Source organism: Myotis brandtii, unplaced genomic scaffold (genome assembly GCF_000412655.1).
Source record: "Myotis brandtii unplaced genomic scaffold, ASM41265v1 scaffold133, whole genome shotgun sequence".
NCBI lineage: Eukaryota > Metazoa > Chordata > Mammalia > Chiroptera > Vespertilionidae > Myotis > Myotis brandtii.
In genome coordinates, this window is record NW_005354718.1 from 3,581,503 (window position 1) to 3,594,321 (window position 12,819).

Sequence of the window (12,819 nt, forward strand, 5' to 3'; positions counted from 1 at the left end):
TCATTGATTACCTGCCTTGAACGCTCCCCGCTGGGGATGGAGCCCACAACCCAGGCTTGTGCCCTGGACCGGAATGGAACCCGGGACCCTTCCGTCTGCAGGCTGATGCTCTACCCACTGAGCCAAACCAGCTAGAGAAAGGGTGCTTTTAACACTTTAAATTTTATTATGCAGGAATCCCTCTCCTCATATCCCTGAACCCTGGTTTTCAGCTGCAGGGATCCTGATAGTTTGTATTCAGTCCAGCACTTCTCTAGGCCTCTGGATGCGGTACTGCTTTTATAGCAACCCTCTCTGCTCCCTGATAATCTTGGAACCTCTGGTGCATTCAATAACATTATTAAATTAGAAAAATAATATTTTCCACTGTTGAAATCCAAGCCATCATACAAACAGAACTAGAGTTGCATGCGGAATGAATATTTTATTACTAGATTATAAAAATAAAATACAAAATAATTTTAAAACAGAACTTAAAACACTGTACAAAGCTTTAATATGATACAAATGGGAAAATTAAATAAATAATTACACTTTTATGTACAGATGACCCATACAAAAGCACTCCACGTTTCTGTCAATACTCTATTGTCCTTGTTGCCTGAGCTAAAATGCATACAGAGGGCTGCTTGGAGGGGAAAGAGACACAATACCATTGGAAGCATTTCCAAAAGAATTTCTCATCACTGATTTCATGAAGAGGAGAAGAAAGGGAGAAAACTGGAATTATTAAAGTCCTCCATGCTGACGTATTGGTGTTGCTTGACAAGAGAGAATTCTTTTGGTTTATGATTCAATCTGATTTAACAGCTGCCAATAGTTCATACTTTCAAGATTTGTATCTAATGAAAAACTAGATATTTCCCCCTCCCCCCTTTTTACCCTGAAAGCTGTCAATGTCTAAGTAAACGGCCTAATTAAATGGGCATTGGCTATTTTAGGAAAGGAGTCAGGAAGGGGATCAGAGGCTATGTATGAGGGAGAGGGGAGGAGGCTCAAGCCTGGGTCATCAGATCTGTTCTCTTTATTTGCTTCACTCAATCCAATTTCAGAGCCCCGAATGGCACACTGTTGTATTTCCTTTATCTTCCTATCTGTATTTCTGAATGCTTTTTATCTTAGTGAACTGATTTATCTATCTGAATGGTTTAAAAACAAAATATTTTGAAAAAGTCCCAAGGGCATTTCCCTGCCTGGGTTGCTCTCCTAAAATAAATCATATTCGAGCTCTGGTAGCCTTGTTTATCCTTGTGGGTGAGTGAAGAACAACCCAGACAGACTCCAGGCATGTTGAAGTGCTGCACATGGAATTTTAAGGACTTAAACCAGTGGTCGCCAACCCGTGGTCCGTGAGGTCCGAAAGGCTGGCGACCGCTGATTTATACCGTATATTATAAGGGGGAAAGCATCTATGACAAGGGTAGTTTATACAAAAACTTGGTTTATTCAATGTTTTTAACTGGATGAGTGAACACTTCAGTACACAATATAAAATATTAAACTAATGAAAAGAAATAAAATTCCTATCCATCGTTAGCATGTAAAGTTATGTCATCAGCAAATTCTACAGTCACATGGGCCAAAGATCTGCCTCAGTGAATCCTATTCTCTAGGTCAAGGAACCCAGAAGCCCTGGGTGTCTGAGAGACATGTCAGTATCACCAGTGCTATACACTATGCCCCAAACTGTCACTTCCAATTAAAGAGGCAGACCTGGTTAAAGTTTCACATGGCAACGAAGGAAAAAGGCTTCACTTCTTTTACATGTCTCTTTAAGACCAAGAAACAAGCAAAGTCTAAGGAAATATTCAAATCATTACCAAATAAATGGTACTTGGCTATTCAGTTCTTGAGACTGTGTATAACCTCAAGGTGATCTTGATCTTGTCACATACTTTTAATTTTCTGATCCAAATTTGCTTAAGGGGAATAATAAAAAAAAGTCAGAGCCAATAATCACAACTGAATTAAAAAATATATTAATGGGCCAAGACTTTAATGACATCATTTCACATCCAGCCAGGGATTTTTAGGGATTGAAATGTGCAGCATCCAAATTCCCCTTTACAGGAACAGGGAGCCTTACCCCACGTCCTGGAGTTATCTAAGAACTAAAGGAATTCCCCATGTGCCTCCTGCAGTTCTCTCCAGCAAGGTTGGCAACAGATTCCTCAGGCTCTCAAGACTATCTGGGTTAGATTTCTCATAATTCTAGAGGAACAGCTAAGCTACTAATATCTAATGATCTGATGTTTCCACACTACTCCCACATCATTAAAAAAAATTTTTTTATAAGAGTTTATTTAAGCCAAAACTGAGGACAACTGCTGGGGAGCAAATCTCAAGTGCTCTGCTCCCACATCCTTGAGGTCCACACCAGAGTTCTGTTGGATGAGACAAGGAAGTAGGATGTCCTACAACCACCTGGGGCTTCCCCATGGACTAGAACCATCTTATTACCTTCTCTAAGTTACAGTCCAAGTATGCACCTATGGTTTCTGAACTTGGGTGGATATTGATTTATGAGGACTACCATAGTGGTTCCATTTCTTACTCCTGTAATACATTTGTAGTAAAACATAGATAAGTAACTGCAAATAAACTGTCTACAGAACCAAATTCAAGAAACTTAAACAATGGCATTGTCAATCATTTTATCGCCACAGTAATACAGGTGCTAAAAATCTCTCTCTTTTCAGGCAAGGCCCCCAACACATCTGTGGTAAATACACATAAGCAGAAATGGGCAGATGTTAAGAGAATGAATGTAAACAACTTAATTTCAAAATACAGGAGCATGACAGGAGAACTGTTTCCCTAATGTATGCCATGTTTGACTGATATAAAGGAATGAAAAACATTTTTATATGTCAAAACTCTGATCTTCAAGACTAAATCTAGACTTATCTACAAGTAAACCTATTTTCAAACAGCCAGAGTACAATGTATTTCCCCCCTAAATTCTGAATTCTGGATCTTGTTTCTCCTATCACTAGTTCCTTATGTTAGATTAAGAATGTAGTTCCTAGAACAAAGAATCCTCTGCTTTTGGGGAAAAGGCATCTGTTTTTTATTCAAAGGTACAGAAAAACTAATTGTTATTTTAACTATCTGTGTCTGGGTTTATAAAACATGCCCTAACGTACACCTTTTCCTTGTTGATTAAAAACAACCATAGAAACCTTTGCATAAAAATCTGTGGCTTATAAGGAATCTCATGATTACTAAAGAACCTCAAGTTCCCACAGTGGTAGGAGGAGCTAAACAGAAAGATACTGCATAACTAGTTCACTGTATTAGTAAGCAGCTGAAATTTGTTTAGTATTTTAAAGCAAATAATATAAAGTGGATAATAATGGGTCTCAATTATCATTTTGTTACTTATTTAGGACTTGATTAACTTGGCAACTTTTACAAAAAACATTTACTTCACAACTTGCAACCTAAAAAAAACAGTAAATGTAGCTATGCCACTGTCAGCAAGGCCAGCTTGCGTACCAAGTTGAGAATGATGGTGCCTGCCTAAGACTTAAACCTTCAAAGATGTTTATAATCTGTGCTTTAAAGTTAAATTTGGTATGACCCAATTTTCCTTTTTTGTTCACTATATGTTAAAGTTAAATGCCTTTAAGCTGTGCGAAAGATTACTATGTGAATGTTTTGGTTATTTTGTGACAGTCAAAAGGCCGTGCAAAGTTCGGCCAGGCCCCAGCTTTCCTTACAGTTGGAGCCCTCTCGCTTTGTAAAGTGTGACTGCCCTTCCTTTTTGTACAGAAGATGAATTGTATTCTGCATTTTGTCTACTTGTAAGTGAATGTAACATACTGTCAAATTTCCTTGTTTGAATATAGAATTGTAACACTACAAGGTGTACATTTCCAGAGCCTTGTGTATATTTCCAATGAACTTTTTTGCAAGCACACTTGTAACCATATGTGTATAATTAACAAACCTGTGTATGCTTATGCCTGGGCAACTATTTTTTGTAACTCTTATGTAGACTGTCTCTAAACAATGTGTGATCTTTTTCTGGAATCTGAGTTTGTGCTTTAACTTTTTTCTCCAATATAAAAAAGTGCCCCAGGGCAACAACAACAACAAAAAAGATTACTGTGGAATTTTAAAAGCGTTTAACTCCTCTGTACACCCTGGAGATCTGGCAGCATAACTTAGAAAGAATGCTACCTGAAAGGACCAAAATGTTGCTAATTCCATCTTCCATTTCACCCAAGTAGTTCCAGAGATTAGACAGGGAAGGTAAGAGCAAGGTAACCAGCCACTTTGCTGTGATAGGAGAAATGACGAGGCACTTGATTTTCAAAAGATAATTTACTTCTGCTCCATAATACTTTTAGTGTAGTTTGGCTTGACTTTAACTGACGGCCATGTCCCTCATCTTAGGTAGAATAACCAAACTGGTTTAAAATGACTTGGATGATCTATGTTTGTCACTGAATTTTGAAATATGCCATCACTAAAAAAAATAAAGAAAAAAGAAAGAACTGAAAACAACAATACAACTCATTCTCTGTATCAGACTTTAAAATAAAACAAAAACAAAAATCCTTGTGCCAAAAGGGCTTTACTCAGGGCTGTGAACTTCTCTTTTTAGCCCGAGACATGTATTATCTAAAAGCACAAATTGCACTTAAAAACCGTAAAATCTCTATGCAGGGTGGGACAAAAGTAGGTTTACAGTTGTGACTATGCAAAACAGTTAATTCTTGTATTATTATTTATTAATTACTGTATTGTTTTCCACACAAAGAACTAAAACCCTACTTTTGCCCCACCCTGTATAAGATAGTAGTACTTTCAAGTGGACCTACTGATACATAATATTAGTTTGTTTTCTTTTTCAAGCAGAAAAATCTCTGGTTAACACTTTTCTCTACATGCAAAATAAAATAGTCTTACACAGCAAGACTATTTCTGGACCTTGAGTTTGTGGGTACCATTTAGAAAAAGGAGCAAAACACAGTGGAAAAGTTGTGAGAAAAATGGAAAGAACTAAAAAAGAGGAATAACATTAAGTTGCCATCTTTGCCAGTTTTGACTGCTAGCAGAGAAATGTCAATCAGATATAAAATCACACACACACACACACCACACCGCAGCCTCTCAGCTTTTCCGATGGTTACTACAAGCACATTTCTGACTAAAGGGGTCAAGATATAAAGCTGGCTACTTTTCGCACAATTTTGCAAGTAGAGCAGAAAAAAAGAGAATTTCTTAATTGTAGATTACTCCTCCACCACCCCTCAAAAAGTGAAGTTAAAAGAGGAAAGCAGAATGGTAATTTTAAGGGATTTTTTTAAAAAATCAATTCGTCAGACCCAAGATTATCATCCCAGTTTATCCACTCTAACCGTAAGAACAGCATTATGTAATTAACAAGACAAATCCTTGAACCAGTATTACAAGCATGTCCCAGTAATTTTCCTCCTATTAAAATATTTTAAAAAATGAAAATCAAATAACCTATCTTGGCCTGTTCAAGACTGCCAACCCTTGCATTATACGCAAGGAAGGCAAGAAGAATCTTAAGTGTCACGTGCCAAGAACGTATTTTCAGAAAATGAAGACAGGCAAGGCCCAAGTGTACGCGAGGCACACAGTAAAACGGTATTTCTCCATCCGTGATCTTGAAATTACAAATGGAGAATGAGAAAGAATGAGTTTATATAAGCATATGTTTCTCTATATTTTTATAAATATTTATATAATTTACCATGAAGACATGCAAGTAGTGTTATAGCAACTATTATACAATATAATACAGAAAGATGGGTCTTCCAATGTTACAGTTGCTTTAGGTAAACAGCAAATATGTCTTATCTAGTGCATTCCTCTATAGCGCTCGAAACCAGAGAGAAATTAAGATTCCACACTATGCTACAATTCTTATGGGAGACAAAATATGCCTCAATAGTGTTTTGAGGTTTTGTTTTTTTTTGTATGTTTTTGTTTGTTTGTTTGTTTTTTTTAGAAAGCTCAACACAGATAAAGAGAACAAGATAAGTTCAGTGCAGCTTCAGGGCAACTTTGATGCAGCATTAGAATATGTTCACTTGGTGAGAAAATATATTTCTTTTCCCCCCCAAATTCAACCACATTAGGTTTGGCAGCAAACACAAGGTTGAAAAGAAAGCACAGATGTTTGCTAGAAGGCAAATTTCAACAGCAAGCAGACCAATTTACCTGACCTTAATAAGGTCTTTACAACACAAAAAACATCAAAGTATAAAAAAGCCCAATTTCAAAGTCTACTATGATTTAATTTTGCCTGATTCCTGTTAGCAGAAGAGTGAGATTAGAACAAATATGATCCTCTTTATAGCTTTGTAAATTGAGATTACATGAAAATCAGGTCAAGAAACTCAAATGTTCAAACTAAAGCACAGGAGAAGCTGGTAAAAAAAACTTTAAAATAAAAGATAAATACTGAACCTAAATTTATTTCCCCAGATACTCATTCCTAACTGACTACATGTATAAAATACAAAGTTTGAGGATGATAAGTCTCAACAACATACTTAATTTCTTTCTACTTTTCTTTTTAAACCTCTAAAAGCATAAAGTCACATTTCACAGCACTGTACTTCCTTGGTATCATCTTGGAGGTTGGCATTAGAAATAGTTGGTACAGAGAAGAATTAAGGAATCAAGGTCTACTCTGGTCAGTTTTCCTTCCACAAGGAAGAAACTAACAGGGAAAGAGAGTTCTTCTGCCTTATAGGGCATTCACCCCCACTCTGCCCCTCTCTGCCTAAAGCACTAAAGCCTGCAAACTAGTTCTATTTAGATTTTCCCTTCTATTACCTAAGTGTCATCAATTATTTCTCACAATAAAAATATATTGAGACTATAGTGCTCCAAAGGAAAATATTAGCATATGCTGCTAAAAGCATATTAGAATGTATTGTTAAAATAAAAGATTGGATCAGGTGAGAAACACTAACTTTAAAAAATATGAAATCCAAGGAGGGTACGAGGAATGAGGCAAAGTAAAGGTGTGAACTCTCCATATAGATAAATACACAAGCTACATATATGTGTATCAGCATTGGCTCCCCAGCAACAGACTTCTTACATACTTTAATACTGGAGCAATTCTGAACTCCAAAGTTGAGAAGTTTTGAATGAAAATATTAAAACAGGAGGTTTCAATTTTGCTATATAATGTTTGAGTAGAGCCTTAAAGAATAAGCAGGCCAAAGCCTTTAAAATTCCATTCCATCTCCTACTTTTGACTCTTTTGTTTTAGAAGCAGCTAAAAAAAAAAAAAAAGTTCATTTAATCAGTTTCTCCCTCTTGGATTTGCTAGACTGCCCCTTCCTGTGCAAAGGCATTAATTCCTGATCTGCTTGCTGCCTGCCTTAGGTAATTCCTTATCAAATATTTATGTCTCCTTATAAATAATTTATCATGTTACTTTCTTTTGCAAGAGAAAATCAACACAGACTTTTAAAATAGACAGTACAGGGATACACATGCATCAGGTTTAGGAGGAGGATCTCACACCTTTCAGAGATGCGGCCTGGCTCCTATCTGCTGAGTTTACTCGCTGACTTACTCTTCCCTGGGGGCGCTTTAGTGCTGGCCGAGTGGTGGTGGAGGCTGCCAGATCCTTTCAGGCCATTCTTGCTGGGTTTGCAATGCTCCTGTTGGCAGGACCTCCTGGAGGAGGAAGATCCTGAGTGGCTGGGAGGGGACTTGCTTCTCCCCAGATGCGGGGATGAACTCCTCTGGTCATGGTGGGGCCGTCCAGCCCTAGATGGCGAGGAACTAGATGTACGAGGCAACGAAGAGCTTCGAGGAGAGGCACTGGGACTCCTGCGAGGGACAACTGGACTCTTGGGTGGTGTTTTTGGATTGTGAGGGGATCCTGGACTCTTGCACTGAGTAGTGCTCCGGGGTTTCTGAGATCCATTTTGAAGAATTTGGGCCAGGCGAGAGAAAAGGTCTGAGTCGGAATTGCTACTCCCTAGGACTTTGTATCTGCGGAGCCTTAAAAGTACAGAGAAAAATTATTTTAATTCATTTCAAGTGTGCCTATAAAGTCCCAATCATAATTTGTATGATGTGAGTCAAAATTCAGGAAACACAGGTTACAGCTACTCTTTTATATACCAGTTACATGACCCTGGACAAATTATTTAATCTCTCCTAGCTTTTAATGGGAATATTATCAATCTCACCACGTTACTGAACAGCCAAGGGCAATAACCCAAGTAAAGTACTTAGTTGGATGTCTGCCATTCAGAAGCACTTGGATGTTGTTAGTCCTCTTCCTCCTATGGCATGTTTGCTCTTCTGATTTTAGGATTAAATAAAACGTCTCTAGCATAAAATGCCTTGACATTTTGTTTAAGGCTCCTAGGACAGGAATTCTGCATACATATATGCAAATATTAACCTCACAATGCAAGTCTTCAACATGATCTGTGCTCACCAATAGCAGGAACTATAGAAAGAGGTTATTTCAGCTTCATTTAATAGTTTCCAAAATAAAAGAGTACTCACTGATTTCTCTGGGACTCAGTCTCTGCCCTGATAGAAGCCTGAGATTCAGGAGAGCTGAGTTTGGAAACTGACTGCCCCTCTTCACTGACAAGTCAGAGCTCCAATCCAGAAAGTATTCATATGAATAGCAATGTCTTCTTTGCCCTAAATGTTTTTCTGTTTTAGCTTAAAATCCACTCAGTTTAAGAATTTAAACCTCATATTGCTGACATGCCACTCCTTACAGAAGGAAGTGGGAGAAGAACTTCAAGGTTGTATTAGTACGTACAGGATGCAGGCACATAAATAGCTATCATCATCATCATCATGGGTCAGCAACAAATTACTGATTTTTTTCTATGAATTTTCTTTCCTTCTCTTTCCCCACCATCTACTTATTCTGAAAAATGACATGAAATTCATTCAGGTTACGCCTATTCTCAAGGATCTTATAGTAAAAATTTTGAAATGGAATAAAATAATTCCTCTGTGCCAGGACCTAAGTGGGAAAGTTGAGTTCCCAGATGAGTCAACTCTAATATCTGGCACAATGCCACAGGCTTGACTTAGTTACTAAGTGCTACTTTTAGGGGACACTGTAAAATGCTAAATAATGAATGATAATTAAGACCTGTTTGTTGCAGTCCAAAGTAGTTCAAGCCACAGATATGCCATCTCTATTAAGCATAGATGCCAAGCAGAAGAAAAAGGGGATATGTAAATATTGTTCATAGAATCACCTTTTTAAAATCTCATAAAATGACTGCTGTTTACTCATCACCATTCTTCCTATGGAAGTCTTGTCCCACTGGCACTTCAAATCTAATGTTTAGTTACCCTGAACCTGAAACCTTAGGGCAAGTCAAAACTAAACCTTCTTTAGGTAAGGGTAACAAGTTCTGCTGTGTAACGATACAGGTAGAATCTTACTTTAATATGCTTTAGATATCCTTATAACAGGAAGAGGCCTATTATTATATTATCTCAGACAGGCTAGTTTTCATGCAAATGTACTAGCATTTTGATTTTCACTTTATTTTTGTTAAAAGACTATCCTTTTCTTCTTTCTTCTCCAAAAGTTTAGACCATTATTCTACTCTGTGAAAGTGAGTAATGGCTCCAAGGAAAGCACTCTTAACTGGCTCATTACCTCCCAATATTTCCTCCTCTTCTTCAAAATATAATCTATTGACTCTATGGTCAACTATACATGAGAAATTCAATAAACAAATATACCATACAGTAAATATTAAAGCAATAACTTTATTATGTATTGCCGTATCTAGCATCAGACCTAGGGAAACCGGCTGTAGGATTTTTGTTTGTTTAATTCATTATAATCAGATAAACAGTAGTGCTACCAGGAGTTAGTCATCAAATGATGAACACACTATTCTTCACTAGAATTTGACATTATAATGACATCTGTTATAACAGGATGCTGACTAACCAAAGCTACAAAAATACTGAGTATCTAGTTAAAACAGACTGGAAAAGAAGTAACTCTGTTGCATGCTAATCAGCACTGCAAGAAGCTTTAGACATACACTCCCTTATTTCATCCTCCCCAAACCATGAGGCAAATGTTCAAACCATTTTATAGATAGGAAAATTGAGGTTTACACTGCAAGAAAGTGGGTGAGCCAAGAATTAACCTGGATCAATCTGACCCCTTCAACTACACTGTGCTACGGCTTGGGAAAGGCAAGGAAGAAAGTAGACAATCAGAAGCAGGCAACAAAGAAATGAAACCTCTGACATATTATATGTTAGAGTCAAGCAGACACAGAAACAGTGCTATACACTTAACATGGGGAGAGCATACAGCATTACCTGGCTTCTACTCCAGGCCTCGTGGGTGGCTTTCCTGGTGGTGGCCGAGGCAAGAACTGTGATGAAGCTGAGCTATTGACTTGATCTGTGTTGATCCATGACACTGGCCTTGGAATTTTGCTCTTTCTGGACTGGGAGATGAGAGGTGACAAAAAGCTATCTTCAGCTGACCTGCTCAGGGGGGCGTCTATCGCCAGTCTTGAAAAGGGAGTGAAGACTTCCTCCTCAGAAAACGGAGCAGGAACAGTAGCTAGTCTCTCCTCCAGCAATTTATCAGAGGCACTTGAGAGGTCCCCAAGAAAAGACTTGAGTTGCCTTTTTTCCACCAGAAGTTTGAGTAGGTCTGGCTGATAAGCTTTCTTTTGGAGGAGCTTTTCTTTTGCAGAGAGTGGAGAGGATGATTCGAAAGCTGAGTCTATCTCTTGTGCTAAAACAGGGATTCGGCTGTGTCTAGTTACGAAGGATGACCTAACCATATCCTTCCGGGAAGAGGGACAATGTTCACTCTCTGAAACACTATTAAATAGCTCTCTATTTCTAGGGGCAATTTTCTCTTTCTTACCCTCTTGGTGCAAAAAAGTAGAGAGGTCTCCTTGAAGACCGGGCAAGTCTTCACTCTTGATGTCATCATCCTTAGATATCTTACTCTTTTGCATTGTTGCCACCTGGCCTATCTGTCCTTCAGCACGTGGGTCAATGCCTCCTGGGGAAATTTCTGAAGTTCCAACTGACAGAAGCTTCATTCTCTCATGATTTCTGTCTTGGTTTGGCATCACACTAAAAGTCTGTGTCTTTGTCATGTCGAGAGGTTCAGTAGTCGCTGAGTGATCCCTTTCTAAGTCTCCGGGGAGAGAGGAGATCTCAATATAATGCTGCCCTTTACTTAACTTTTCATCTTCATTATCTGACCCTAGCAGGCTTTTCTCTTCAGTTTCCCTAGGGAGACTCTCAAATTCTCTCCCAGCCGGTCTGTTATGGTCAGGAAGGTCTTCTGGTCCCAGGTCTTGAGATTTTTCACACTCTCTGGTATCGAGTAACATGTCAGGACCAATATGCTCTATCTGCAGCCCCAAGTCTGTTCTGCTTCCTCCACTAGGAGGTTCTCCCTCTGTCACAACTAAACCAGAGAAGTTCTCCCTTGGAGAATAAAGTTCCACAGTGGGCTCCATAGGCTGAAGGTCCTTCTTCTCTGGCAGCTGACCATAGTGAAAGCTTCCTGAAGTCGACTGTGTAGATGCCACAGAAGGTCGAGGAATTGTAATCTGGAGAGAGAGAAGAAAAAAAAGTTAAAAAAATGCAATAATGTAGAATATAAGTGAAGATGCAGGATTTGAGATTTAACACCTCAAATTCTAATTTATAAAAAGAACACGTATGTTGGCCGGGTCTGCCTAATTCAGTGGTGGCGAACCTATGACACACGTGTCAGAGGTGACACGCGAACTCATTTTTTTGGTTGATTTTTCTTTGTTAAATGGCATTTAAATATATAAAATAAATATCAAAAATATAAATCTTTGTTTTACTATGGTTGCAAATATAAAAAAATTTCTATATGTGACACGGCACCAGAGTTAAGTTAGGGTTTTTCAAAATGCTGACATGCCGAGCTCAAAAGGTTCGCCATCACTGGCCTAATTCATACTTAAAATGAACAATTCTGAATAAAAATGCACGACACCCAAGCTCAGGAACTGTACAGCACAGTCTTCTTCAAGGTTCACCCCTGCATTTCTTTAGCCTGCTTTGTGTTCTGGAAGACTGACTTCTGCAGACTGTGCTATCCCAGACTCCCTTGTCTTCCGATTTCTGGGTTTGCCCAATGGCCAGCACCAACATAGAATCTGAATTTGTGGAGATAAGGGTCTGGGTATTAATTCTCTCTGCTCCCTCCCCAAGGGACTGCAAGGGACTGCAAGGGACTACATTCAGAGAGACTTGGCCATAGCTCCTGTCACATGGCCCCACTCCCATAGATAGAATCTTACCAGGTTCTATTAACAGCCTTTCTTTCTCCTCTTTCAGGACTCAAGACAGGAATGACTCTCTCTATTTAATGTGCCTATGGTCAGTTGATAGCATCAACTTTGCAAAAGTAAACTCTGAATTTAAGCCTCAAGAAGATAATCAAGATACAGTGGGGCCTTGACTTACGAGTGTCCCGACTAACGAGTTTTTCGAGATACGAGCCATCTCTCGGCCGATTTTTTGCTTTGAGTTGCGAGCTAAAATTCGGGTTACGAGCCAGCTTCAGATACCCCACCGCTAGTTGGCGCAGCGAACGTCACAGTGAACGCCACAACATCAGCCCAGCATCACGTGTCTCACTCGTTCACTTTATGATTTGACATACGAGTAATTTGAGTTACGAGCTCCGTCACGGAAAGAATTAAACTCGTAAGTCAAGGCCCACTGTATTTTCGTTGCTACTTCATAACTGTAATGTTGCTACCGTTATGAATCGTAATGTAAATATCTGAT

The 12,819-nt window shown here is 38.7% G+C and overlaps 1 protein-coding gene across 3 annotated transcripts in view; it reads right to left on the reverse strand.

Moving 5' to 3' along the window:
* Positions 1-404: 404 nt before the first annotated feature.
* The window catches only part of TTBK2 (tau tubulin kinase 2), a 115,936-nt gene continuing 103,521 nt past the window's right edge, over positions 405-12,819 (reverse strand). For all 3 annotated transcript variants that reach the window (XM_014534844.1, XM_005860316.2, XM_014534845.1), the window contains 2 exons: positions 10,339-11,600; positions 405-8,010 (listed from right to left, as the gene is read on the reverse strand). In XM_014534844.1, coding sequence (XP_014390330.1) covers positions 7,548-8,010; positions 10,339-11,600 — 1,725 coding nt within the window. In that variant the 3' untranslated portion in view covers positions 405-7,547. The remainder of the gene's footprint in view (positions 8,011-10,338; positions 11,601-12,819) is intronic.